Here is a 27,459-nt window from a genome sequence, read left to right as displayed (position 1 = left end):
GGGCGAAGGCGGCAGGTGGGGACCAGGTGGGGGCCGTGCGGGGGTCGTGGGGGGACCCCGATTCTCGCCCCCGCAGCACCAGGCACGGGCCCCCAGCCCCGTTTCCTTTTCCGCCTGCGTCTCTCCCGGGCGGGCGTCGCGTTTTCCGGCTGCCGCCCGAGAACAATGCGAGGCTGGGCCTCCGCGGCCGCCTCAGCCTCCGCCGGCGCCACGCTCCCGGCCCCCCCGCCCCGCTGCTCCCCACCCTCCCACGGGGGGAACCCCCCTCGACATCATTATTCTCCGTTCTGCCACGGCGGTGGCAGTGGTCGCGTCCCCCCCCCCCGGTCCCCGCACAGCATCCCCCACCCCCTGCCAGCCCCGCTGCCCCATGACGTCATGAGCCATCTCCTCGGTCACCCACGGTGAGGTCACCCCGCCTGCCCCACCGTGCTGGGGGGCAGGATCTGACCCCACTCCCTGGCTCCCGCAGGGCTCTGACCCCCACACACCTGTTTGGGGGGCCCCCATGGTACTGGGGTGTCCCCCCTGCTCCAAGTGCTTATAGGGTCACAGTTAGGGAACAGACCCCAAATGGTCCCCAGTTCTCACGCCCACCCCCAAAATCCCCTGCTGAACAGCCAAGGGCTGTGGACCAACCCACACATCCCCACTGCAGTGTCCTGGGGAGCAGGCAGGTAACCCCCGTGTTCTGGGACCCCTGGTCTGCCCCTGGCTGCCCATATTGCACCCCGGGGTGTATCCGGGATGGGGCAACAAGGAGGGAGGGTGCACAGGATTGGGTGCACAGTGCCAGAGGTGGCTTTGGGAATGGGCTGGAGGTGCCCAGGGCTGTGCTGGATCTAGGACGAGTGCCCAGAGCAGGACTGAAGCAAGTGGAGGGGGGGGCAGGGCTGAGACTGGAGTGCACAGGACCCGGACTAGGACTAGGACCAGGACCAGGACCAGAACCATCCATCCGGGATGAACAGGACCAGGGCTGGGAGCAGGACCAGGGCAGTGCCCTGGACTGAAAAGGGGAGCGGGAAGGCACTGAGGACGGGGATTGGCGTCAGGACTAATGGACGCCCGGGACCAGAAACAGGACGAGGGTGATGCCCAGCAGCAGGTGTAGTGTGCCCGGGAGCGGGCTGTCCTGGGGGCGTACGCAGGTGCGGGTGCGGGGCGGGGGCGGTGCCGGTGCGGAGCGGTGCCGGTGACCGTGTGGATTCGGGTGCGGGCTCCGGGCGCGATTGCGAGTGGAGGTTCGGGTGCGGGTCTGGCTGCGGGGCGGCGCCGGTGCGGGTTCGGGTGCGGATCCGGGTGCGGGGCGGTGCCGGTGCCGGTGCGGGGCGGCCGCGGCGGCGCTGCCGGTGGCGGGGCGGGGGCGGTGCGGCCCCTCCTCCGCCGGGGCCGGGCCTGCGCCGCTTCCTGCGGAGCCGCCGGGCGCTGGGAGCAGCCGGCAGCCCCCGGCCCCGCCGCCCCGGGCCCCGCCGTCCCCGCCCCGCCCCGCCGCCCGGCCCCCCCCTCCCCGCCGCCGCTCCCCCGGCGGGCCCGGGGGCGCCGCCGCCGCCCCACGCTGGCGCAGAGGCCCGGGCCCGGGCCCGCCTCGCCGCTGAGGATGTCCCGGAAGGCGCCGCGGGCAGAGGTGTGCGCCGACTGCAGCGCCCCAGGTAAGGGCCCCCCCGCACCGGCCCCGCCACGGCCCCGCCAGCCCCCCGCGCCTCCTGCTGCACCCCTTGGAGCCTGCCCTGCGCCCCCCCGGTGCATTCCCCTCACCCTCGTGAGCCCCCTCTGCGCCCCAAGGCACCCCCCGGTGCGTCCCCGCACCCCGGTCAGCCCCCTCTGCGCCCCGAGGTGCTTTCCCCCGGTCTGCTTCCCATGAACCCTTTTGCCTCGCCTTCTGCACCCCACATCGAGGGCCCTTTGTGCCCCCCTGGGTGCCCCCAGGACCCTCCCCGGTGATTCCCCCCTGCACCCCACGCTACACATCTAAGGGCCCCCCATGGAGCCTCTGCTCTGCCCCCCAGGAACCCTCTGATGTGCCCCCAGTGCAACGCCCTGCCGAAGCCCGTGACCCCCTTGGTGCACCCCCTTTACTCCTTTGGAATCTCCTAGTACGCCCCAAACATGACCCCGATGCCCCCCAATGCCCTCCTCCGTGCCGCTCCAGTGCACCCCGCGTTCACCCACCGCCCCCCTGCACCACCCACAGCGCTCACACCCCAGCGCGGGGGCTGCTGGCACAGGCTGGAGACGCGCCGGTCGGTGCTAGAGGCACCGATGACCCTGAAAACGGCAGGATGAGAGGGGGAAACTCTCCTACTCCCCCGAGCACCCCGCAGCCAGCACCCACCCCAGCTGGATCCGGACTTGGCGGTGCTGGCTGGATGAGCCGGGCGGCCGCCGCGCTGCAAGCCAGAGCCGAGCCTGGGCAAGACCATTCCCATTCCCCGGCGGTGCCGGTGCCCGCAGCCCCCACGCTGGGCACGCGCCCGTGGGCGTCACGGCGGGATTGGCCCCCCCGCAAACCCTGCCCGCGGTAGGGCTGGACCCCAAACCTGCCCGTGGCCAGTGCAGGTGGCCCCCACGGCAATGAATGAACGGGTCTCTGAGCCGGCCCCGGAAAGCTGCCCGCGGGCCAAGGCTGTGCCGAAATTATTCCGGCCACGTGCCAATGGCCGGATCCTGCCAGGAGAGCTGTCGGCACGCGTGGGCACGAGGCTGCCCTGCCTCCGGGCGTCCCCCGTGCCGGCGGGCAAGCAGGGGGCCAGGGGTTCCCGGGGCGGTGCCGGGGCTCCCTGCCGCGGCCGAGGGGAAATGGAAACCAGTTTCTTCCAATCTCTTATCGCCTGGCAGCCATGGGAGGAAATGAGTTATAAAGTCCAGAGGCCGTTTCCTACCACACCGGGAGCACCCGCTGTCACTGCCAGGGATGTGCTGCCCTGCCCTGCATGGTGGGGTGCCTGTGGGGTGCCCTGATCCCTGTGCCCGAGCTCCCTTGGCCCCATGCAGGGATGCTGCCTGGCCCCAGCCCTACCATCATCACTGCGGGGCTGAGTGCTGGGGGTCCCAGTGTCAGTCCACATTGCAGTGCAGGAGTGGAGGTGCCAGGAGCTCCCTTCAACTCCAGGATCTCCCCAGGGTTTGGGGTGTCCCCATGCCAGCGCTCCCCCAGCTGCTGCAATGCCCACCCACATCCCACCACATCCCACCCCAGAGCGGGAGGGGCTGTTGCCCCAGGGGTGCTCTGGACCCGCCCGGATGGGGGGCCGCGGGCCGGCTCCCCCCGCACAGAGCGTCCTGTTCCCGGCGGTGCCCGTGGGCAGCGGGTGTGAAGGCACAGATGCCGCCGCACCGGCTGCCAAGGCGCTGCCATCTGTGTGCGCGGGGCTGCCAGGCTGGGGGGGCCACCACTCCCCTCCCCCGGCCACCCCACCCCGGCCCCAGGGCACTGCAGCATGGCAGGGTGCCGTGCCCCCCTAAAACGGTGTCCTCAGGGCTCTGGGGGGTGTGTGGGGAGGGGTCCAGGACTCCGCAGGGAGGAAGGAAGTGGAGGAGGCTTGGCTGCCTGCCTGCCTGCCTTCCTCTGGGGGGTCGTGGGGCCACTGTCACCCCTCAGGGCCATCGCACCGGCCACTGCTGCTACCCCCCCCAGGCCCTGTACCCCCCGGGCTTGGGGCATCTCCCTCCTATGGGGTAGCATGGTGTTTGTGTAGGACCTACAGAAACAAGGGGTGGTGGGGCTGGGCAGTGGGTTTCAGGGCTCCCCCATGGTGCCCCGCAGAGGGGACACCCAGGAGCGGTTCGGCATCGTCACCCCGTGCCTGGCTGCATTTCACGGGAGGGGAGTGCTGTGACCCAACGCAGGGGTCCCCAAATCCTGCCCTCATGCTGCTGTGGACAGCTGCAGCTCCACAGCCACCCCATGGGGTAAGACCCCGCAGTCCCCAGGACCCATTTTTGGGGTGCGGGTGTGAGGAGCTGTCGCCTGGCTGGGAGCAGTGCCCCCGCGAGTGCCGGGGTTGGTGCCAGCGCGGGGCCAGCGCGGCTGCTCAAACGGTCCTTTGTTCCCGGCGGGGACACAAAGGGCTCCAGTCCGGCCGGGGCCAGCGGCGGGGCTGGGGTGGCATTGCAGTGTGGGGGGCCATGGCACCTGCCCCAGAGCCAGGGTGCCCTGGGGGGCTGATCTGCACTGGGGTGCCGAGGTTGCAGATTCGGTGACCACCCTATGTGGGAACCCACAAACTGGGGGTGCCCACCTACTGGGGAGGCACACTGCCCCCATCCAGGACCCCCCAAACACCCAGCCAGGGGCTCAGGGGTGCGTGGCATCGCAGTGAGCCAGAGGGCCCCTGCTCAGGGTATGCTGGCATCGTCCCTGCCACTGGCCACCCTCCTGATGGTGGGGGGCCAAACCCTGCCCCCCTTTTGGCTTGTGGTTGCTATGGGAAACCTGTGGGTTTCCCCTGGTGATGGGCTGAGCCCCTCTCCATCTGCGGGGAAATGGTTGCTGTGGCAACGCATCCCCCCTGCAGGGTGGATGGATGGGGAGGGGACTGCTTGGGGAGGGGACACCCGCTGACACCCCATGCCACCCTCAGACCCTGGCTGGGCGTCGATCAACCGCGGGGTGCTCATCTGTGACGAGTGCTGCAGCGTGCACCGCAGCCTGGGCCGCCACATCTCCATCGTCAAGCACCTGCGCCACAGCCCCTGGCCCGCCACCCTTCTCCAGGTGGGTTCTGGGGACACAGGAACGTGGGGAGATGCACAGTGGGACCCCCCGTGCCCACTGGGCCCTGCCTGTCCCCCGCAGATGGTGCACACCTTGGCGAGCAATGGGGCCAACTCCATCTGGGAGCACTCGCTGCTGGATCCGGCGCAGGTGCAGAGTGGGCGCCGGAAGGCAAACCCCCAGGACAAAGTGCAGTGAGTGCCCCCTGTACTGTGGGGAGGGGGTCAGCACTGTCTGGGACCCCACTCCTCACCTTAAAACCTACTGCCCCCCTCAGCCCCACCAAGTCAGAGTTCATCCGTGCCAAGTACCAGATGCTGGCCTTTGTCCACAAGCTGCCCTGCCGGGATGACGACGGTGTCACTGCTAAGGACCTCAGCAAGGTGGGGTGGGGGCTCAGGGACCCCCCCCTTGGCCAGGGGGATAGACTGCCCCATTACCAGCTCTCTCCTCCACAGCAATTGCACTCGAGTGTGCGGACGGGCAACCTGGAGACCTGCCTGCGCCTGCTCTCGCTGGGCGCCCAGGCCAACTTCTTCCACCCGGTGAGCTGGTGGGGCTTGGAGGCTCTAGGGGTGGTGCAGGGCTTAGAAGTCCCCAGAGCCCTGTCCCACAGGCAGGCTGTGGGTCTGAGGCTGCCCATGCCCGCAGGAGAAGGGCACCACACCACTGCATGTGGCCGCCAAGGCCGGGCAGATCCTGCAGGCAGAGCTGCTGGTGGTCTACGGCGCCGACCCCGGGGCACCCGACGTGAACGGCCGGACCCCCATTGACTATGCCAGGTGAGGGCAGGGAAGGGGGGTCACCCCTGCCTGCACCCCCACCTAGGGTGGGCGTTACCCCTGCCCGCCCTCCCACAGGCAGGCAGCCCAGCACGAGCTGGCAGAGCGGCTGGTGGAGTGCCAGTACGAGCTGACCGACCGGCTGGCCTTCTACCTCTGCGGCAGGAAGCCAGGTGAGTGTGCGAGTCCTGGGGTGGGGAGGTTACCCTGGGGGCAAGGGGGGCACGAGGCCCCACTCAACACCCCTCTCTTTGCACAGACCACAAGAATGGGCACTACATCATCCCGCAGATGGCTGACAGGTGAGTGTCTGGTGCCCGCGGCCCTGCCACCCTGTCCCATGTCCCCCCCGGCGTCCCCGCTGGGCTGAGGGGGGGACCCCTGTCACTGGAGCATCCCTGGTGGGGTGGGGGGGGTCAGCGTGCCCACGCGTTTAACGTCCGCCTTTATCCTGTTCTTCCCTCCGCTGCCTTCTCCGGAGCGCAGGGTGCGCCCAAAGTGCATGGCACAGAGGTATTGTCCGCTCGGCTCTTGGCTCCGGGGGCCCCCCATGCCACTGGCATGGGCCCCCCCTGCAGCCCCGGCCGCTCGGCCCAGCCCAGTACCTGGGGGGCACTCGGGGAGGGGGGGTCCCGCTCGCCTTCTGCCACCTTGTCCCCCTGTGCCTGCCCGCCAGCCCTGCTTGGTGAAGCCCCCAGTGCCTGAGGGGGGGTTCCTGTCCTGGTGGGGTACAGCTTGGGACTGTTTTGGTGGGAATGGGACAGGAATAACCCCCACTTCGTCTCTCCCCCCCTCCCTGCACCCCCCAGCCTGGACCTCTCTGAGCTGGCCAAGGCAGCCAAGAAGAAGCTGCAGGCGGTGAGTGGGGGCTGGGGCAGGGCTGGGGGTCCCGCCTGCTCCCCCCATCCTGCCTGACACCGTCCCCTGTCCTGCTGCAGCTCAGCAACCGCCTCTTTGAGGAGCTGGCCATGGACGTCTACGACGAGGTGGACCGTCGGGAGAACGACGCGGGTGAGCGGCGGGTGGGGGGTGCAGCCCCTCAGGGCTGGGGCGGGCGTCACTGGCGCGGGGAGGAGCAGCCGGCGGGGCCGTGGCTGAGCCCTTCGCTCCCCCCTCCCTGGATGCGTCCGCCGGGACCGCAGGCCCCTCCTTCTTCATTCCTCCGGCCGGGGAGGTTTGCTCAGCGCGAGGGGCCGCCGCTGGGTGCTGGGGCTGGGGTGCTGCCGGAGGTGGGTGCTGGGACCCCCAGGGATGGGAACTCAGCCTGGAGGGGTGCCCTTGGTCTGGGGGATGGCGGGGGGGGGCCCACCCCGTTTCCATGGCGAGGTGGGTGCCAACAGAAATGACAAACCCTCTCCCCACTGGCTCGGGTTGGCGAGCTGGTGCCCCAAGAAGTGAGGAGCAGGGGGTCCCTGCTGGGGGGCGCAGGGGGGACCCCAGCTCTGCGGGGTGGCTGAGGGAGGCAATTCCTGTCAGCCCAGCTGGGCTCCGCTCCCAGCCCCAGCAGGCTGGCCCCGCGCCTGCGCCTGCGTCCTGCCAGCTCAGGCCCCGCAGCCTGCTCGTCCAGGGGGGTCCAGCCCCTGTAGCCCCCCGGAGTCTGACACCAGGTGCCTTCCTGCAGTCTGGCTGACGACGCAGAACCACAGCACACTGGTGACAGAGCGCAGTGCCGTCCCCTTCCTCCCTGTCAACCCTGAGTACTCGGCCACACGAAACCAGGTGAACCCTTCCCCTCAGGCCTCATGGTTCCCCCCCACAAGGCCCTGTGACCCCCCCCGTGCACCCAGATCTCTGCTTACCCCCTTTTCCCTGCCTCCTACCCCCAGGGCCGGCAGAAGCTGGCCAGGTTCAATGCCAGGGAGTTTGCCACCTTGCTCATTGACATCCTTGGGGAAGCCAAGCGCCGGCAGCAAGGGAAGAGTCTGTTGAGCCCCACAGGTGAGGGACAGAGGGCAACGAGGGGGAGCTGAGCATCCCTCCCCACCCTGTGCTCAGCACCCCCTTGCCTTCCCCCAGACGCCCTCGACTACTCGCTGCGGAGCCAGAGTGACCTGGACGACCAGCACGACTACGACAGCGTCGCGTCCGACGAGGACACGGACCAGGAGCTGCTGCGCAACGCCTCCCGCAACAACCGTGCCAGGGTGAGCCCTGGACCCCACCTGGACCTCTGCCCCGGCTGTGGGATCCCGATACTGAGCCCCTTTCCCCACAGAGCATGGACTCCTCCGACCTGTCGGACGGCCCCATCACGCTGCAGGAATACCTGGAGGTGAAGAAGGCTCTGGCTGCCTCTGAAGCCAAGGTGCAGCAACTGATGAAGGTGAACAACAGCCTGAGCGATGAGCTGCGCCGGCTGCAGCGTGAGGTGGGTGTGGGGCCGGCAGGACCCCCCCTTCATTGTATTCCACTCCTTGCTGAAGCCTCCCCCCCCTCCTCCTGGCTCCAGATCCACAAGCTGCAGGCAGAGAACACGCAGATCCGGCAGCAGAGTGGTCCCGCACACCCAACCCCGGCCCCCAGCGAGCGGCCAGAGCACGGGCACCCCCCTGGCACGGCCCCCACACACCGCCGGGACCGCCAGGCCTTCTCCATGTACGAGCCGGGCTCGGTGCTGAAGCCCTTTGGGCAGCCGGTGGAGGAGCTGGTGACACGGCTGCCCTTCGGCCCTGGTGTGAGTGTGCTGGGGCAGGCGGGCGGGTGGGTTTGGGGTGCAGTCACCTCCCCAGCCCTGCAGGGTGCTGGGTCCTGTCCCCGCGGGGCCGTAACCTTTCATGTGTCACCAGGAGGTGGAGGACGAGGCTCTGTACTCCATGCACATCCCGGCCAGCGTGTACCGGGTAAGGGGGCCGCAGCGGGGGCGGCTCCTGCATGGGATGTGGTGACTGTCGCCTGCCCAGGATGTGGCCTTTGGGATGTCCTGTCCCCCCACCGCCCTGAACCCTGCTGGGTCAGGCCGGGGACCTCCCCAAGGGACGGCGGCTGTGGGATGTTCCTGCATGCAGCGTGGCGGTGTCCCCTGTGCTCGTCCTCCCCTGCACATCACCGAGGTCGGCTCCAAACCCTTCTGCACCATGTTCAGCACTGGCTTCCCCTCTGTTCCCCCTCCAGATCCGGAAAGGTCCATCTGGCTCCTCGGTGCCCTTTCCCCCATCCTCCCCGCTGCTCTCCTGCCAACCGGATGGTGCCCGGCACATGGTGATGTACTGGGGAGGGGGGTAACTCTTGGGGTGGGGAGACCCCCAGCCCTGCGTGGGTTTGGGCTGGGCAGGGCTTGACACTGTTCCTCTGCCCTGCAGAGCAAGCTAGACCGGCATGGCAGCGGCACCGACAGCGACTATGACAACACGCAGGGGGGTGAGGTCCTGATCAGGTCAGTGCTGGGGCTGGGGGCTGCGCCAGGGAACATGGGGACACACGGAAATGCAGTTGACACTGACCCCAGGGTTGGTCCCTGCAGCATGGAGGGCAAACGGTTTGTGGAACTGAGCAAGGATGAGGACTTCCCCCATGAGCTGGACCCGCTGGACGGGGAGCTGGACCCTGGACTGCCCAGCACAGAGGACGTCATCCTCAAAACTGAGCAGGTCACCAAGAACATCCAGGAGCTGCTGCGGGCGGCGCAGGAGTCCAAACATGACAGGTGAGACTGGTGCACAGCCTTGGGGTCCCTCTGGACCCCCAAACCAAGGGGCTGTGCTCACACAGGGCCATCCCTGGCACCCTCTATGGTCGGGAGCCATGGTCTCCTGCAATGCTCACTGCTTACCCTTTCTCCTTGCCCCCAGTTTCGTGCCCTGCTCAGAGAAGATCCACTCAGCTGTGACAGAGATGGCATCGCTATTCCCTAAGGTAAGAGGGGTGGTGTGTCCCTGGGTTGGGGATGGTCCCCACCCAGACACTGTCAGCTTCCTGGGCATGGGTTCTGATGCTGGTCCTGTGCCCTGATGCAGAAGCCGGCTCTGGAGACGGTGCGGAGCTCCCTGCGGCTGCTCAACGCCAGCGCCTACCGGCTGCAGAGCGAGTGCCGCAAGACCGTGCCCCCCGAGCCAGGCGCCACCGTGGACTACCAGCTCCTGACCCAGCAGGTCATCCAGTGTGCCTACGACATCGCCAAGGCCGCCAAGCAGCTGGTCACCATCACCACTCGTGAGAAGAAGCAGTGAGCGCCAGCCCGCGCCTCCCCCCGCGTGTCCCCCGGCCCCCACGCTCTCTGTCTCTCCCTTCCCTCTGGCAGCAGCCACCACCTGGGGCGAGCGTGGCTGCAAGTGGCCTTTTTGGGGAGCTGGGGCACGGGGCGAGCTGACCATGCCCCCTGCGCTGTCAAAGGAGCTGGTGCTCGGCCTGTGGGGTAGGTGCCTGTGTCCCCCTGTACAGCCCCCTGCCCACCCCGTGGCACGCGCCTAACTTATCCTGTACAGTACATAGCCTGTGTAGCTGTCCATGGCGGCGGTGGCCTTGTACCCCCACCCCCCACAAAGCCCCTCTCTGGGTGGCCGGTACCCCCGGGGCCACCCACGGCATTACACTGGACTGGGACGCCCGTGGGCCCCCCCTTCCCGGGCGTCCTGAACCCCTCCCCGGGTGTCCTGCCCCTCACCGGGGCTGCGCTCCCCACTGTAAGATGTGTCCTTGTAAATTTGTATCAATAAAGTTGTGAGCATTGCACGGGCCCCCTGCCCTGCTCCCGTGCCCATGGAGGGTCCTGTCCCCCTGGACCGTGGGTTCACCCCTCCCCGGCGCCAGGCAGACTTGGCCACGTGTCCCTCCCGTTTCACCCAGTCCCCTTGGCCCTGCTGGCGGCTGCTCACGCCATCCCCAGCACAGCCCTGCTGTTTGCCCAGCCCCGGGGCTGGGCTTTTCCCAGCACGGCCCTGCCATCGCTCTGCGAACCCGCAGAGCACCGAGGCTGCCGGCCGGGGCTCTGCTGCCTCCATGCTGTCCCCAGAGGGTTTGGTGGCCGCAGCCACAGTGCTCGTGGTACTGGGCCTCCTGGCTTGGTGCCTTTGGGAAGGGAGGCTGGAGGTGCCTGGAGACTTGGCAGAGGAGGAGGAGGAAGAGGAGGGGATCCCCTTCATGGCCGAGGAGGGCTCAGGGCGCTGCCGGCTGCTGTGCAAGCCCTCGGCTCTGGCCCAGCACCTGGTGCGGAGCTTGGGGCGGTCGGCGGCGCTGCGGGGGGGACGGTGGCCGTGGCCACGCTGGCCTCAGCTCCAGATGCTGCAGCAGCTCCTGCAGCCGCCTGAGCCAGAGCCAGTGGTGGCCCGGGAGCTCCTGCAGCTCTCTGATGCTGGGCTGGTGGCCCTGGACTGGCTGGTGGGACCGTGGGGGGCTGTGGGTGGCAGTGGGGGGGTCTCCAGCCCGGTGCTGCTACTAATCCCCAACGCTGCTGGGAAGGTGACGGGGGGGCTGTTGCAGCTGGGGCTGCGGGCGCTGGAGCGGGGCTTCATCCCTGTCATCTTCAACCGCCGGGGCCACAACGGCTGCCCCCTCACCACCCCCCGGCTCCAGCCCTTTGGAGACCCCGGGGACCTGCGGGAGGCCGTGACCTACCTGCGGTGCCGGCACCCCACTGCCTCGCTGCTGGCTGTCAGCGAGGGCTCAGGCTCGGGGCTGCTGCTCGCCTACCTGGGGGAGAGTGGCTCCTCCAGCCGCCTGGCTGCCGCCGCCTGCCTCTCCCCCATCTTCCGTGGCCGGGACTGGTTTGAGGCTGCGATGCCCTGGCTCTACGAGTGGCCGCTGCTTCTCCACCTCAAGCAGGGATTAAGCAGGTCAGTGAGGTCCCTTGGGCTTGGGAAGGTGGAGGGGGGTATCCCGGGAACCCCTCATTTATCTTTGGGGGTGTGCGTGCAGTTCAGCACCCAGAGCCCCAGCGCCGGGGCAGAGGTGCTGAGGGCAGCAAAACGTGCTGGTTAATGAACACCAACCTGGAACCAGCTGCCATGGGGCCAACCGGGCCACTGCCTGTGTCCTCAGCCCTTCTGAGGCTGAGGCAGCATCTCAGCGTCCCTGGGCTGGGAAATCTGTCACCACTGTCGGGGGTGGTGAAGCCCCTGTGTGGTGCTGGACCCCAAGGGGGTGAGTGGGGTTGGCCACTCTCCCTGCACTGTCGCTTCTCCCCAGCAACTGACACTGCCTTATTGGCCCTGCAGGGCTTTGGGAGGGACCGTGATGTCAACCCACAGCTGGATAGGGGGCTGTGACTGCTGCCCTCCCTTCCTAAGGCATCTAGGTCCCCTGTTGCCCAACACAGCCAGGCTGGAGCAGCCCAAGGACGGGAGACACACCACCCTGGGCCAAGGCCTTGAGCAAGTGGCACCTCCCTGGGCGGTGCTGAGACCTTTGTGGGGGCAACGGGGCCCTGCTGGTGGGCAAATGGGAGCCAAAAAAAATGCAGGTAAACCCTGAAATGTTGGGGCAAACAGGTGGCAAGTCAAGCTGTGGCAAGGCTCAGATGGGTGAAGAAGGCACAGTGCTTACTGCGGGGATGGAGTATTGGGGGGTGGGCAGTAGGGTGTCTGCCCCCCCTCCCCATTTCCCAATACCCATTGCAAATGCTGCTGTCACGGCAACGGAGCAGAGTGCTGGCTGTCTCCCGTTGCCATGGCACCCGGGCTGCGCTGTGGGGACCCTCCAGCATCCTCGGCAAGGTGCCGGAATGGGACCCCCAAACCACCTCTGGGGTAGGGGGTGGTGGGGCGTGCTTGAGATCACCCCCAGCTCCTATGTGCAGGGCCGCGGCTGGCGCACAGCCCATGGCAGCACCCCCGCAGCTCCCAGCCCCCGGGTGCATCCCTGGGGCCCTCAGCAGTGTCAGCCAGCCCCTGCGGCATTCCCGTGTCCCCCCAGCCCACGGCAACATCCCCGCAGTCCCCCACGGCATCCCCTCAGCCCCCAGCCCACTGCGGCCACCCCGTCCCCGCAGGTACGCGGGGTCTCTGGCCGAAGCGGTGGACATGGACAGGCTGCTGGGCAGCCGCTCGCTGCGGGAGCTGGAGGAATCCCTCTTCTGCCGGACCCGGAGCCGCCCCACGAGCTGGGAGGTCTACTGGGAACGCAACGAGCCCCTGCGCGACGCGGACGAGGCGGCCGTGCCGGTGCTGTGCCTGTGCAGCGCCGACGACCCCGTGCGCGGCCCCCCGGCCCGCAGCCTGCCCATGGAGCTCTTCCGCAGCAGCCCCTACTTCTTCCTGCTGCTGACCCCGCGCGGGGGGCACTGCGGCTTCCCCCGCCGGGCACCGGGGCGCTGCTGGGGCCACGAGGCCGTGCTGGAGTATTTCAGGGCCATGGCCGAGTTCCTCCGGACGGAGGAGCGCAGGAAGGGGCAGCCGCGGCTCCGCAGGTGGGGGGGCCCCGCCGTCGAGCCCCCCGTGTTCACCTGGCAGAGGTCCTACACGCGGTAGTCCCCCTTCCCCGGGGGGCTCAGAAAGGCAGGCAGACACTCCGTGTACTAAAATTACTTTATTACAGTTGATTTTTTTTTTTTTAACATTTCCTTTGCTATGATACAAAGGATACTTACAAACAAAATATTACATATGACCTTATTTTTTTTTTCTCTTCTCTTATTTTCTGACAACTTGGTAACAGCTTTAAATGCACAATCTATACAATTAATACAGGTTATATATGAGCTATAATGTATGTTGAACCAGAAGAATACCAGAATACTGACAATATACTGTACATTAAGCCTTACCAGTTAGTGCTCGTGGCATTTTCTACAAGAAGGAAAACGCACACCTGTAGATTCACTCATACCAGCTGGTGCTACCAGACACGGAAGCAGGAAGGAGTTTTAATTCCCCTGGTTAAATCCTTCGTGGCCCATCACCGTGGTGCTGGGCATGGAAACCTCAGACCAGTGTTCATAGTAAAACAGCAGATATGTGTGTGTTTTTTCTAACTAATGCTCTGTGGCACAGCACGGCGGGGCCGGGCGCCTTCCCCCGGCATGGCCTTGGCCATACCTGGATGATGCCCCAGAGCAGATGGCCACGGCGCTGGGGCCGGGCGCTGGGCGAGCTCTTGTCGGGGAGCTGGACCTCCTTAGGGAGGGGAGAGGGAGAGGAGGAGGAGGAGGAGAGGAAAAGCAGCAACAGCTTTGCTGTCATCAGCAGGCAGCTCTTGGGTTTGTGCACATGGACAGGCGGGTGCCGAGGGGGGAAGAGCAAGCCCAAGGCACGGCGCTCCCCGGCACGGCTCCGAGCCCGGCCACACACGGAGCTCGTGCCCAGCAAACCCTCCGCGGGGTTGGGCAGGAGCTGCCCTGTGGTCACCTCCTCGCCAGGAAAGGTTTGCTTTTGTTTTGCAGCCAAAGCCAGAGGTGTGTGGCTACAGGTGTGCACTTCCCCTCCTCCTGCCGGGGTCTACAACGCACTGATAAGGTTACATTTTTGTGTTTTTTATTTTATTTTTTTTTCTTTTTAAAGCAATCAGCAAGTGAAGCTTTTTTTTTTTTTTTAGTTGACTGGCAAAAAGACCTGGCATTTGCACAAAAGCTGCAAATGGAAAAGAGCCATCCCCTCCTCCCACCCGCTGCATCCTAGCCCAGAAAAATCCCAAACTGTTGGCGGAAGAAAGGAAAAAAAAAAAAAACACAACAGGGGTGGAGGAGAGGAAAGGGAGGGGGGAACAGGTTGGAAAATACCAGGTTAGAGTTAACATTTCATTGACTTCACACAATGCTTGTGCAAAAAGAAACAACTCCCCCCCAAACAAACAAAAAACCCAAACCCAGAAACATGCTGGAAATAATGAAAACAAATGGAAAGTAATATATAAAATTAAAAATATAAATAGGATGTCTGGCTGACTGGTAGAAGAATAGGTCATTTAGGTTACAAAAAGGAATATACATTCAAGAGGCTCTGAACCCAGTGGGGTAACTGATGTTAAACTTGTGTTAATAGTTAGGCTAGAATTCTCAAGTTTGTCTTTAAAATCTTCACAATACAAGCAAGCTATTTTTAAAAAATATACACTATACACACCTCACACAGCTTCTCCTATCCGTATTACACACGTTACGCTACCCTCCCATCCACTACACCGAGGGGGGTGTCCCATGGCCGAGGGGCACAGGGTGGTCCCCCCATCCCATCCTGCCGGCCCCGCGGTGGCGGTGGGGCAGCAATGGCTGCGGGGCCGGGCAGGTCCTTGGCCCCTCCACATCTTTACCACAACCTTCTCAAGCATTTACAAGTCACCAAAGGGCTGTAGACTTTTTATGTTATACACACTTCACTTTGTAACGTTAATTATTTACAATCAGGGCTGCCCCCCCATCTTTTAGCTGTTTCTAGGCAGGTAAAAAAAAATGATCCTGTTCCAAGCAAGCAGGGGGAAGAGCTGTGGGGGGTTAGGAGGGAAGAAAAGCTGAAGAAAGGAAGCGGGTGGTTTGCTTGCCAGAAGCCAAACCCGTACGTGCACGTCTGCCTCTCCTTCTCTGATCCTTGAATCCTTACAAGCTCCTGTCCCCTACAACCTCCAGGACAACCAGACCCAGAGAGCACGGCCTCACCGGCGCTCAAACTCCTCTGCTCGCAGCTTCCTGGGATGTTCAGCACAGCTATTCTCAACTCACAGGCTTGCCTCTGCTACCTGACACAGAGCACAGGTCCTGACCATTCCTAGGAGCCCACCCCTCACTCAGTAGCAGCTCTTGCAGTGCAAGCCAACTGCAGCAGGGCAGGGACATCGGGACCCCCACAAGCCACCGCACTGCACCCCCAAACTTGCCCTTGGTGGCTGCCACCAGCCACAGTTGGGCTCTGACAGAGCTGTGCAGAGGCAGCGGCCCCTGACTTCAGCTCATCAACAACCCTGCACTGATTTCTGCACTCTGCTGAGCTCAGAGTTGCCATAGAAATGTGTGATACTGGCACTAAAAGCAGGCAACGATCTCAAATTAAAGTCTTTTTTTGTTTTGTTTTTTTCCTCCAGTAGACTTAGATGAACTCGGGTTAAAGACAAAAGCAGTCGGAAGGGGAAAACAGATCATTTCTAGAGAGATTGAAAAATATAGTCAACAAGCCGGTATTAAACTGCAGCAAAGAACCTGAACTCGGTTCCTGTTGAGTTCAGCTCCAGAGCAAGCTCCAAGCCACCGCTCTGTCCCTCGCACTGCCCTCCGTACGGCACACGACGCCCAAGGGAAGGAGATTCCACACAGCCAACACGGAAAACCCGGCCGAAGGCTGGAAGCCGAAAGCCCTGGCTGTTGGCCTCCCCAGCTCGAAATATTTAAGCACAAATTCCTTACAGCATCACTGGACAAGTCTCGGGGATTAGGTGCATGCTGAACTACGACTGGCAATTACAGTAGCTTTCTGCTAGCTGGCACATACTGTATCTATAAATTTTAGTACAAAAACTTAAAAAATACAGAAACTAGGTCAATTTGTTAACTACATATTTACAGATAATTACAATTCTTTTCACTGACAATAATTAAACTAATTGTCAGTGAAAATTCAAACTGTGCATGTTCTGAGGTACCCGTACTCAAGGGTGGGGAGCGGGGCAGGGGCCGGAGGGGCGAGGTGGGGGGAAGATCCCCCTGGGTTTGTTCACATCCGTGGGGGCAATGCTCAGCCCTCCTGGTTACTGGTTCCTGGACTCAGTGTGTGTACTCAGAGAAAGCAAGGAGAGCAGGAGCTGACGCTGGGGTCTGTTTTCCCTAGGACATGGCTTTAGGATGTTTTGAGGATGCCAGGCAGGTGCAGAGCCAATGGTCACGTACCAAACTGCCTTCCTCCCCCCGGGGAGCCTTTAGGTGAAGTGCAAGTATCAAGACCCACAGCTTGGTGGTTAAGGTGCTTGTTTGCCGGCAAATCTGATTTACTAAGTCCCTCTCTAGCTGACAAAAGGCTCTCCTTCCCCCAAAGAAGGAGGCAGGGATGCAGCAGACATCACAGCTCAGCTGGCTGAACTGTGTTGTGCAACAGGAACCCAGGTTATCTGCCACCATCACTCCCCAGTGGGGTGATGTTTACTAGAACCACTAGATCTATCAGATTTTTTTATTTTCTGGCTGTAAACAGTGATCCACAACCCTCCAAGGTGCCTTGCACGTATTTCTCAACAGACTCTGGACTCCAGCTCAATCGACTCGTAAAAGTGCAAACTGAAACAAACACAGCAGAGGGACAGCAACCGGCATCCCTGTCGGGGCATCCAGCGCTCCTCCATCCTTGGCACGTGGCTCTGGGCTCGCTGCCGGCCAGCACAGGGGTGGGAACATCCCACAGGCAGGAGCACAGCTAAAGACAACTCTACTTGGAAAAGCGTAAGGTTGGCCCAACCAAACCTGAGCCTCTCCTAAAAAACTCGCAAGAGACCTTCCAGAAGGGACAGAGGGGAAAATTGCTCCAAATTTTCTGGTAGCACAAAGAGAGCCCAGGGTTGGCATGTTGCTGAGCTGGCAGGGCATCCCTGGGGGTAAATACGTGATCTGACACCTGCAAGAACCACCTATCCTGCAAACTGCCAGATGCCTCCCTACGATGGGGTCTGCAGAGGACAAAGGAGAGGGTCATAAGGGTCTTCACAGCTTGAGGAGCTGGTGGTGTCCAGCATGGCACTCACCCCTCTACTATAAGAAAGAGCCAAGATTTACTAGAACTGCAGAGCAAGCACCCAGGAGAGGAACAAGGCCATCCACTGCTGGCTGGACTCAAGTGACAAAGCACGCAGGCCTAAGCAGAATAAAGAATGGACCAAGAGCATCTGTGTGTCTATATATGCACGTACATATTGTACACACAGATGTATTTTAAATCTTCCAATTTAGCTTCTCTTTTGCCCCTCCACATAACCAAACAACCTCTAAGTATCAGACACAGGCAAAGGTAGACGGTGTTCAGAGCTGGCGGCGGCTCGAACTCAGGAATGCCAAAAGCCAGTGCCGGTGCAGTGTGCCAAGACCGTGCCGGGCTTGTGATCTTTCATGGCGAGACGCAGCTGGGGACTCTGAGCTCAGCCTGCTGAGCACTTCACCGGCCCACTCGCCGCCTCCCCAGCAGATCCATACAGTGCCTCCACTGCTTGCCTATCGCTAAACCCTCTTGTTTTTTTCTCTGCTGCCTTCTGACTTTCTGGTACCCTCTGGGAGCTCCCTCCTCTCCTTCACAGCACACCCGCAGCAGCCACCTACCCTCCCGCGCCCCAGAAAAAAGCAAGCTGCAATTAGCAGGGCTGTATCTCAGCGAGGGTGTTCGGCTGTGCTCAGCCCCAGCACGGCCTCTGCACATGTCGGTGCCCTCGCCCTGAGAGCCCTGCTGAGGGGTTGCTTTTGCTCACGAACAGGAGCGCTAAGGAACAGCAGAACTGAAGTGCCCTGACAGAAATGCACAGCATGAGGTGTGTGTGCACCTATACCCACACACACGTACGTACAGAGTATATAAATATATACAAATGAGATACCATATATATATCCAGAGAGATGTGCGTATTCAACAGAGTAATGGTAGACAGTGGTACGATAGGATTTATTGCCTCTCAAGAAATGGCACGTAAGCAGGGTCGAGGGGTGGGGAGCCTGGATGCGAGGGGCCCTGGGGGGGTTAAAACAACACAGCATCACCCCGGGATCGCCCAGGCTGCACCCCCGTGCAGGTCACAGCGAGTGTGCAACGCACGTTCTTCCGGCGTGGGAGGGCTGGGTGGGACACAGAGCGATGCCAGCCTGGCCCCAAGCCAGGCAAGGAATGGCTGCAGGGAATTTTTCTGTGGAAAGTTTGGTATCACACCACATTTAGTTCTTCAACCTCTTTGAAGCTCACAGGCTTGGAGGGAATGCAGGTGAAACAGGGCTGTGGCCTCCATTTCAGTGCTGCATCCGAGGAAGAAAGCACATAACGTTCAACATGGAAGGGAGAGGTGGCTGCTGGCTCCCTGGGACCATGGAGAACAAGGAAAAATGTGGTCCCTTTCACTGATTTTAAATAAAATCAAAGAAAATTCGAATCAGAAAAGAGGTAAAAATGCTGGCTGCTCTGTTTTTTCCATCTCTGGGCTAAACTACACCAGAACCTTAGATCTTTGCAAAGGGGAGAGAAAAATAACCACAGGAAAGAGATTTCAGGGGTCAAGCTGGTGATTTGAAAATACTGCAATAAAGTTTGCAAAGTAGTCCACACAGAAGAGTTTCCCCAGTGTTAAATACAAACATAAAAGATGCAAGAGAACATCTTTGCTGAGGTACTGGAGTAGCTTCCACAATTTACAGATTACAGTAATTTTAAAACCAAAGTTAGGGCATGACTGCAACAAGTATAATATGGAGTAATTGGTCTTACTTTTAAAAATAGAGTTTGCAAACTGATTCAGAGTGTTTGCATTTCTCTAGTGCACAGTTGTTCATGTATCTCAGAAATAAGCCCGAGATACACTAAAATTCTCAACACCAAGGGCCTCCTCAAATACCTTCAAGGCACAGCCTGACCCTGAGTCCCTCTGGCTACAGCTATGTAATGGGGTGTTTTCTCTTGAGATCAGGCTTTTTTTTTGGACAGCTTTTCTTCCCCCACATACACACAGGGACACACACATTTAGACCAGTTGATCTGAATCAGTTTTTGCAAACTATTTTAATTAAAATCTTAACTTGTTGGAATAGTCCAGGTCTGCACATGATATACATGTAAAAATGGTTACTACACATTTCTTTTTGAATACAAAAAAGCCAATATGGGATAGCCACCATTTGGATTCAGCATTCAGTCATGCTTGACATTACACAAAGAGATGGGTTGAGAGAATTCTGTTAAGTAGCTCAATTTAAGCCAGAGACTTTGACCAAATTCAAACCATAACAGAAGCAAGAATGAACCCACTGAACTTGCAGGTATAGCCTGTCCCCGCTGTTGCTGCTGCTGTTTGGGATAGAGGAGCTGAACTCAAAATGCTGTGTTAGCACCATGCTCTGGGCACACCCTCCACACTCACACAGTGAACCCCAAAACAGTTTTGGCCTTTCATTTCGGTTCTGTCTGTCTTTCTAACACCAGGAAAACACAGGTACCTTTCCTAAATCAGTTTTGCTGCATTTCAACAACACTGCAATGCAAAAGAATGACCCCAAAACATCCAATTCCACATAAAAACATAGCAGAGGAAAGGACAGGACAATTCACAGCCACCACTTGCCCTAGGGGGTGACCAGAGGGTACCTCCATGGAACTCCTGCCTCATCCCAGGCTTCCATCAACTGTTAGTACTACAGAGTTCCTTACCAAGGGGCTGCTCAAACATCTTGGTAGAGTTTCCATCTTCAGTTAGAGTGATATGCTACGTCAAGATGCTAGAAATCCCAGCTGGATTCACCGGACACTGGCAGAGAGTTAAGGGTTGGGAGTGGATGGTAACTCAGCTAACGAAAGAACGTCGCCCTGTCGAGTACTGAACAGCAGCGAGACACCGGAGTATTTACTATATAAATATGTCACATGGACAAACACATTCGGAAAACCTCGCTTTTGAGCCCTATAAACATATTAAAGGCAAATCCTAGAGTTAGCAGCTAGTGTTTTCTTCAAGATGATTAGTGTGCAAGGAAAAACATTTACAAAGAACCCTGGCTGGTCAGTCCCCAAGACGGAAATCTTTGCCCCAAGCCAAATTTCATCTACCTGCCCTTCCCACAGTCCTATCTGACCCAGACCGCCCTGGCACTGGCACGAGAGCATGGGGGCATCTCTGGTTCCCAGCACGAAGGGATGACACGATGTCACAAAGTCATTCAGTTATGAGACTCCCTGACCCCTTATCACTGTATGGATTTCACAACCTCCTTTGCTTCCTTTCAGTAGTACAGCAGCTCCAACAAGCCCTCTGGAAGTAGTGCCTTCTCACATGGTGTGATATGCTGCCAAAATATCACAGCATCTCAAGGGACTGTAAAAGTTGTGAAGTATTGCAGCAATGAAAATAATAAAAAGGAGCCTCACATGCAGCAAGATCTACAGTGGTGATGTGGGTTAGTCATCAGCTGGGAAAGAGTCATTGGCTCAGCTCCTCCTGGTACGCCGTGGCAACTAAACATTTCAACAGTTGGCTACACACCACATGTAAACAGGAAATTGCAACAAGCCAAAAAGGTAATAAATTGGTGGATGTAGTGTAATAATGAAAAACCCGATCAATGGCATTTTGTGACTATGGCATCCTTCAAAATACCTCTGGCATTTGAGACTGATTGGCTGAAAGTCTAAACATTTCTGAATGGAGCAAAAGGACTATGCTGGGCTCCAAGAATTATTCTGATGCTTAGCTAAAATGAGATGTCACAGTATCAGCTGTACAAGTGCATTACTTACGCTCCTCTGCCCAACCTCATCTGAGCTACCAGCAGCACAGTCAGGGAGTGCCAAAGCAGATTTACAGTTTCAAACATTCCTAGCCTGTTCCCTCCAGACAGGTTTACCTACAAAGTTCTCGGGAAGCTGACCAGTGCCTTCTGAGAGAACATCACTTCTTTCATGACACCGAGCGGGCACTTGGGTAGAAGGGCCCTGATGAGCCCTGATGTCTCTTGGCCTCTCTTCTCACCCTTCTTCCTCATCTACAATTCTTTAAAAATGCCTCTTGGCAGAGGCAATACCCTAGAAATTTATCCAATTCAATGACAAATAAAAATGGAACAGAAGATCCAGCTGTTCCTCCCCTGGATGTTGGTTTAAAGGCAGCTCGCCTGGTTTTTGCAGGGTGGCAGTTCGAAATTTATGGACATGGGAGGAGGTCTCCATTCTCCCTCAGACTTCCTACATGGATGGCATGATGAGGGCAGTCTGAGGCCCTTCTGTCCTGTCAGTGTGACGACCACCAGCCAACTCTTCTGACTAATTGCATATATTTCTCAGATGCCCTCCCAAGACCCCTCCAAAAAGTAAAAAAAAAACCAACAAAACAAAAAAACCAAAAACCACCCCCCCAAACCCTGCAGCCAAATACTATGACATCCCAGTTAGTAAACACAAAACGTAATGCTTTACAAAATGAATACAATATTCCATGTGCACCCAGCTTCCACACGTCAGCACCGCACTGAGGAGGCTGCTGGGCTGGTGTCTGTAGGCAGTTTCTGTTGGCAGACAGCTCCAGTGGAATTGCCACCCTCAGTTATTGTTTAAGTTATGTATAAGACATGTGTGAACCATTGGATATTTGTGAAGTAACACTTGTGCTCCTGCTCATGCCCTGCTCCGTCCGTCCCCCAGAAGCTGTCCGCCTCAGAGCCTGGGGGCTGTTGCGGACCCCTATAGCACTACTTCGAGGTACCCCCTGCATGGGCCCCGAGGGGTGACCCCATGGCTGGGGTCCACCTTGCATTGGATGGCCCCAAGCTTGTGGTGGGCCACCCATGGGATGACCCCAGTGAGGTCCTGCACCCCCAGTAGGATTGTGGGACCAGCCAGAAGCTCCCGGGTAGCTGTGGCTGAACGCCTCGGGGGAGAGATTAGAAAGAACCATATTACTAAAACCTAGCCTCATGCTTTCTGAGTCAAAGGCTTCGATCTCGCGAGCTTGACGCTCCAGCAGGCTTCGTATCCGCTCAGTACGCTCGTTCTGCAATGCCAGCATCTCCTCCTCAATCTAGGAAGGAAAAAAAGAGACAGTCTGTAGCAGCAGGACAGGCACAGCCTCTGGAGGACCTGTAACAGCTACTGAGGGACCTTCTCCCTGTGTTTGTCATTGAGACTGGCTCTAGATCAGATGTCCATGGGCATGAGACCCGTTCTGAACACAAAAGGGTTCAGTCCCACAGACCTGCACAGCCCAAAGCATCTTGAACACCAGTTGGAGGGTGTTGGTCTCCATTCCCTGGTGAATATACAAGTTTTAGGGAGGTGAATACAAAGTTTGCACTCATACCAACAGCTTGACATAGATTAATCTTTTAAGATACAGCAAAGTCTACAGCTTCCATAAAAGCCTACTGGGAAGGCACCTTCAGGTGCAGCCAAACACTTGCCAATGCCCTAATGTGACCTTCACCATTTGTAGCTGAATCTGATGATGATGACTACTGTTTTCTCCAGGATTCAATGCACAAGCCCACGTTCAGCTTCCTCTCTCATGTTCACTGGCCAGATTTTCTTAGCTCATGTATTTATCACCTCCTATCCACCCCTTTCCTAATTTGGTTTCTCATATTTCACTACCCTGGTACTTTCTCCAGGGTGTGTGGCTGAAGGACGTAGGCAGTGCTGTTTGAGTTGTGTGGCAGGTTATTAGCTAGATGATATGCAAGCTGGCAACTCCAATTTCTTCCCCATAACACTGTTCCAAATTGGTTTCCAAGAGTACTTTGGTAGAGGCACTGGCATCAGCACTCTAAGTACCAAAAACACAGGGCTACGGCCTCTTGACACCCACCAGACAGGGATGAAAGCCTTTCTTATTAGAAGTTTTGCAGTCAGGTGGAAAACCAAAGAACCATTATCTTCTTGCCAGCACTGAAAAAGCTACTTTTGGCCTTGTTGAAAAAGACCAAATGGGTAAAAAGCAGCAGCCAAGACTTTCAGCACAGCTCACTGGCATCTCCCTGCTGTCAGCAGCAATGTGGCCAAGAGGTGTTATCTTGGTCTGCGCTGAAGGTACTGGGCAGAGCCTTGTACTTGTAAGTGCTCTCTTGCCTGAGTCAGGGAATATGCAAAGTGATTTCATCTGGAATTTCGGAAACAATCTGCTCCAGCATGAGTCATCTCCTGAGCCATTTGGGGCTTTCAGAAACTCCTTCTCCACTTGCCTGTTTCTTAGCTCTAGGTGAATGACAGACTCTGCATGGAGCAGCCTTGCTCACTATTCCCGCTGAAAGCCATGAAGGCAGAAGAGGAAGAAGGTGCCTTCTCTAACATCAGCTCTTTAAAATGCTCCACTTGTTTTTTTTCCCACTCCTGCTATCTAAGCAGAATTCTCCTTTTTCAATGTCTTCGGCATGTCACTGTTTTCAGGCTCTGTGACAGGGTAACACACAGGACTTGGTGCAACTGAACTTCACTGACAGGCCTGACACTGCGTTAAAATGACATCCCTCAAATGGCCTTGGGATGCAGGACTGAAGATGAAGTGTCTGAGGCATGTGGGAAGGAAATGAGTAAATCTGAAGTCTTTTAAAGAGACTCTTGGGACATGCTCATTACTGGTGCAACACAAACAACAATGCATCAGGGTATGGCTTGTACAGTGCCTCAGCCTCTGGCACTCGGAGGCTGCACATGGATGGGGCTTGGCTACTCCCTCTTTATTCCAGGCCTGGACACTTATGCTCTGGTGAGTTATGGAGATGGGCACCACTAAAAATTAAGAGTAGTCTGCTGAGAAAGAAGCAGAGTCCTATGCACACACTAACTTCTGGAATCTGGTTTATTATTGAACACCAGGGACTGACTTTGCCACAGGCTACACATTTATTTGCGCATATAAATGCAGACACTCATCTTGTGCACATACCTGCCCTTTCTCTGGCTGCCAGCTTCAGTTAGCACATGCCAGCAAATACCAGGTGACATCGCTGAGGGACCCACACCAGAATACTCTCAACTCTTAATTCTTACAAAAACAGAACACCACCTCTCCTCCCAAAAAACACCCCTGCAAAAGAAGGATGTGTCTGCCTTTGCACCCACATGTTTTCCCCTGAGTTGCTGCCAAGTGACTGTAACCCCACCAAGGTCTCACTGTTAGTCCATGACTGTGATTTGCATGTGCCAGGACTGCATGTACTGCCAAATGAACCTATGGAAGTTGAAGCCCTATCAAATTTTTTGCTACTCTAAGGCAATACGGGAATACAAACACACAAAAGATCATGTTAGGTCTTATTTTTATCCTTTTTTTCCTCTCTATGCAATAGCATTGCCAAGCTTCCTACCACCATTACTGATGCCAAATGCTCCACAGGGGCTTTCCATAAACAGAGATTTCAATCCTGGTCCACAATGAAAGATGTCTTACAACTTTATTACTGGCTGATGTGAGTTTCCTTAAGTCACTGGCCTCACTGCAACTTTTAACATAACACTATCTGCAACACATGCTGCTCCCACAGAACAAGCACTGGCTCACTGTGGCACACTTCTTTCCCAGAGCAGCTCATGCCACCAGAGGGCAATGCACCTCCAGCATAAATCCATGCTCAAATGCCAGGCTGTGACGGGAGCTGGGACCAAAATAACTAGTGATGGTGTCTAAAGACAGCTATTGCACACGTCAGTGTCACATGGGAACTCTTCTTTCACAAATTCAGCTGTTTTCAGAGAGTCGTGTCCACTTGCAGGAGACCAAAGCTGAACAGGACTGTGCTGTATCCTTGGGGATGCTCCCTCGGCTGGCCATGAGGTGGAGCAGTGTTATGTGGACTACCCCAGTACCCATCCATTAGCCTCTGGGAGAACTGAAGTGTAAAGAACCTCGAGGCCACAGAGTAATTGCCCTAATTTAATAATCACTGGTCAACAAACTTGGGAACTGTAGTGTGAATGGTGATGGCTGGCACCCACAGGGCAAATCCAAGGGGAAAGGAACTGCAGGAGGAAGGGTGATTGTGTATTTCCTTTCACTGACTGATGCATTTCCCTTCCCTTGGTTTGTCTAGGCCACTTACACCTCCATACACACCACATGTCTGACACTGCATAGAAAAACAAACTTCAACAAGGAGCAACTGCCCCCCATGCTTGTGGTTCTGGCTGCTTCAGTTTGCTCCAGAGACACAAAATTTCATAGGGAAGCTGCAGCCTGGTCTCCACAGACTGACAAATGGAGTAGATCTGCAGTAAAATATTATTATCACAAAACACACAGTCTCAAATACATTTTAGCTTTTTTTCCCTCTCCTCAAAGACCTACTACTGATATTATGCTAATTCCCAAAGCCCCCCCCCCAGCTTTAGGTTGTTACTGTCTGTTCTCTGTTGAGCCAGGGAAGCTAATCTGCAGCTCAGAGAGAACAGTTCACTTTCCCTTCTGCCCAGAGAGGCACAGCTCCCTCTGGCACACTTCAGGCAGTTCTATCCCAGCCAGAAGCTGCTCACAAAGGAGGGCTGAGCTGGCAAAAAGTTTAGTCTGTGTGTCACTGAGCTTTCACCCCAGAGAGACAAATACCCAAATGATCTGTGTTACTATATACAGCAAGGCAAAAGCAGTTTCTCTCTCACTGATAAGTGCAATTTAAGATCTGAAATATGGAGCATGCTAAGGATGCTCACATGCCCATTTTACCTTCTGCTCAAGGAGGGCCCGACGGAGGGATACCCTCTGTTCAAGATCACGCAGCTCCCGATCATGCTGGGCTTCTGCCTGCATCTTGATTTTACTCTGATATGCGTTCAGCAGCTCCAGTTCTTGCTGCAGCTGCATCTTCAAAACCTGGCACTCTGCTTCCTGCGCCTCATCCAAACGCAGCTGGGAAGGACAGACAATAGAGACGTTTCACCATGGGGTAACCACTGCTGACACTCCAGGGAAGGACCGCGGGGAGGGGGAGAATGGGATGGGACATTGTTTTCTCAGCAATACAATTGGTCTCTATTGTACTTCGCTTCGCTGAACAGAGGACCTATAGTGACAAAGACTGGTGACAGTGAGCCCACAGCACTGATGCAAGTGATGCTGATGAGCAGTGGCGCCTCAGGAACCGCGATCCACACTGCAGAGACCAGACTGCTGGAGGTGCAAACATCCTCAGCTCTCCTTTTGCTAGAGGCAAAGAGAAGCTCTCTTGCTCTGTTCAACCGGATTAACCAATTACCTGTACACAGGAGACTTAAGACCACAGTCCCGCCAATGCAGGACTTGGGCAAAAGAATATAATGAAATAAACCTAAAAGCAATAGGACACTGAACTTTTAACCTTCCCATCATAAATGAAGCCAGCTACCCTGCCTCACAGCATCAAATTGATGTAGAAAGCAGTGTGAGCAGGATGCAATATGCAGGAAGTGCAAAGAAAAGTGCACATTCAGTTGTAGCAAGGACTTGAAGCATTGCTCATGTGGTCATTCCTTAAAGAAGGAATCACAGAACTTTCACAACATTTTTCCCTCAGATTTACAGCCAAAACTCTGGACTCCTCTATGACTCACAATGAGCATCTTCCACCAGTGGGACATGTTTTGGTTGGTAATATCAACAAATCAAAAGCTAAATGACTTATGACAGCCAGATGCACACTAATGATGCTCTAACAGGGATGTTTATGTTGCCACATTTCATGCAAAAGCAGTCCTCTGGCCACACAGATGCATCACTTTGCATCTCTGCAACAGCAGCTTCAGCTTCAGCCTGCCTGGGGAGGGTAGTGTGTCTTTCCTCTGCATTTGAATGCTGCTTTTTAAACACAGAGGAAGGACTGTGCAGGGTATGGCATGTGCAGCAAGGAAGCAGAAAGCCTGCTGTCAGGATACAGAGCCGTTAAAATGCAAACATCCCTCTTTGGCTGAGGAACCCTGGGTCCCTCAGAGGCGACTCACAGCTTGTGTAGAGAGCATTTCATTAATGCTGTGATCATACTGCTCAGCCAGGATAGCCAGCTTCCGGGTCTGCTCCTCCTTGAGCCGTTTGAGGACAGCTTTATGTTCACTCTTTGGCGTGGTCTCCAGCAGATGGTTTCTCAGTGCTTTGTACTGTCTGGTTTGGATCTTGCATGTATCCTGAAACTGCTTCTTTATCTGTAGTTCTTTTGACTGGAAGATGGAGGGGACACAAAGAAAAAACCAGCATGTTTCAAATGAGCGAAATATCCATTCAAATGGATATTTAGGATTACATTAAGGATATGAGTTCAAGAATCCACAAATGTATATTAACATCTACAGTGCAAGGAGGGAAGCAAAATACACAAGAGGCAATGACTATTGCTGCAGCTGCTTTGACATTGCTACTGTGTGAAACAATTACAATACAGACACTTTTATAACAAAGCTCCAGCCTAAATACAGCTGTCTCTGCACAAAG

General features: G+C 57.5%; 3 protein-coding genes across 8 annotated transcripts in view; 2 read left to right on the top strand and 1 right to left on the bottom strand.

The window, feature by feature from the left end:
• The first annotated feature begins 1,495 nt into the window (after positions 1 to 1,495).
• GIT1 (GIT ArfGAP 1) lies at positions 1,496 to 10,165 on the top strand. Of its 4 annotated transcripts, XM_064677499.1 has the most exons (22): positions 1,496 to 1,652; positions 4,584 to 4,717; positions 4,799 to 4,911; positions 4,995 to 5,100; positions 5,176 to 5,262; positions 5,369 to 5,499; positions 5,578 to 5,672; positions 5,759 to 5,801; positions 5,986 to 6,012; positions 6,309 to 6,357; positions 6,438 to 6,510; positions 7,121 to 7,218; positions 7,326 to 7,437; positions 7,516 to 7,643; positions 7,715 to 7,867; positions 7,949 to 8,173; positions 8,286 to 8,339; positions 8,611 to 8,697; positions 8,799 to 8,872; positions 8,960 to 9,142; positions 9,288 to 9,351; positions 9,453 to 10,165. In XM_064677499.1, exons 1-22 carry the CDS (start codon positions 1,601 to 1,603, stop codon positions 9,663 to 9,665), a joined length of 2,301 nt encoding a protein of 766 aa, XP_064533569.1. In that variant the 5' UTR covers positions 1,496 to 1,600; the 3' UTR covers positions 9,666 to 10,165. The 4 variants fall into 4 exon arrangements, with proteins under 4 accessions (XP_064533569.1, XP_064533570.1, XP_064533571.1 ...); XM_064677500.1 differs by lacking the exon at positions 5,986 to 6,012; XM_064677501.1 differs by lacking the exon at positions 8,286 to 8,339.
• A 27-nt stretch (positions 10,166 to 10,192) lies between these two features.
• ABHD15 (abhydrolase domain containing 15) lies at positions 10,193 to 20,721 on the top strand. 2 transcript variants are annotated; one of them, XM_064677515.1, is made up of 3 exons: positions 10,193 to 11,267; positions 11,721 to 11,893; positions 12,422 to 12,835. In XM_064677515.1, exons 1-3 carry the CDS (start codon positions 10,195 to 10,197, stop codon positions 12,694 to 12,696), a joined length of 1,521 nt encoding a protein of 506 aa, XP_064533585.1. In that variant the 5' UTR covers positions 10,193 to 10,194; the 3' UTR covers positions 12,697 to 12,835. The 2 variants fall into 2 exon arrangements, with proteins under 2 accessions (XP_064533585.1, XP_064533584.1); XM_064677514.1 differs by lacking the exon at positions 11,721 to 11,893 and having other exon boundaries at positions 12,422 to 20,721.
• Positions 12,943 to 27,459, bottom strand: part of TAOK1 (TAO kinase 1) — a 70,251-nt gene continuing 55,734 nt past the window's right edge. Inside the window, exons 18-20 of one of the 2 annotated variants that reach the window (XM_064677470.1) lie at positions 26,976 to 27,188; positions 25,726 to 25,908; positions 12,943 to 22,095 (exon numbers count right to left, since the gene is read on the bottom strand). In XM_064677470.1, the coding sequence (XP_064533540.1) occupies positions 21,634 to 22,095; positions 25,726 to 25,908; positions 26,976 to 27,188 (858 nt within the window). In that variant the 3' untranslated portion in view covers positions 12,943 to 21,633. The remainder of the gene's footprint in view (positions 22,096 to 25,725; positions 25,909 to 26,975; positions 27,189 to 27,459) is intronic. The other variant, XM_064677471.1, reaches the window with a different exon arrangement.

The sequence above is a fragment of the Pseudopipra pipra genome, chromosome 21 (assembly GCF_036250125.1).
Source record: "Pseudopipra pipra isolate bDixPip1 chromosome 21, bDixPip1.hap1, whole genome shotgun sequence".
Taxonomy (NCBI): Eukaryota; Metazoa; Chordata; class Aves; order Passeriformes; family Pipridae; genus Pseudopipra; species Pseudopipra pipra.
Note: the sequence above shows the minus strand (reverse complement) of the source record. Positions and strands in the feature narration are given on the sequence as shown.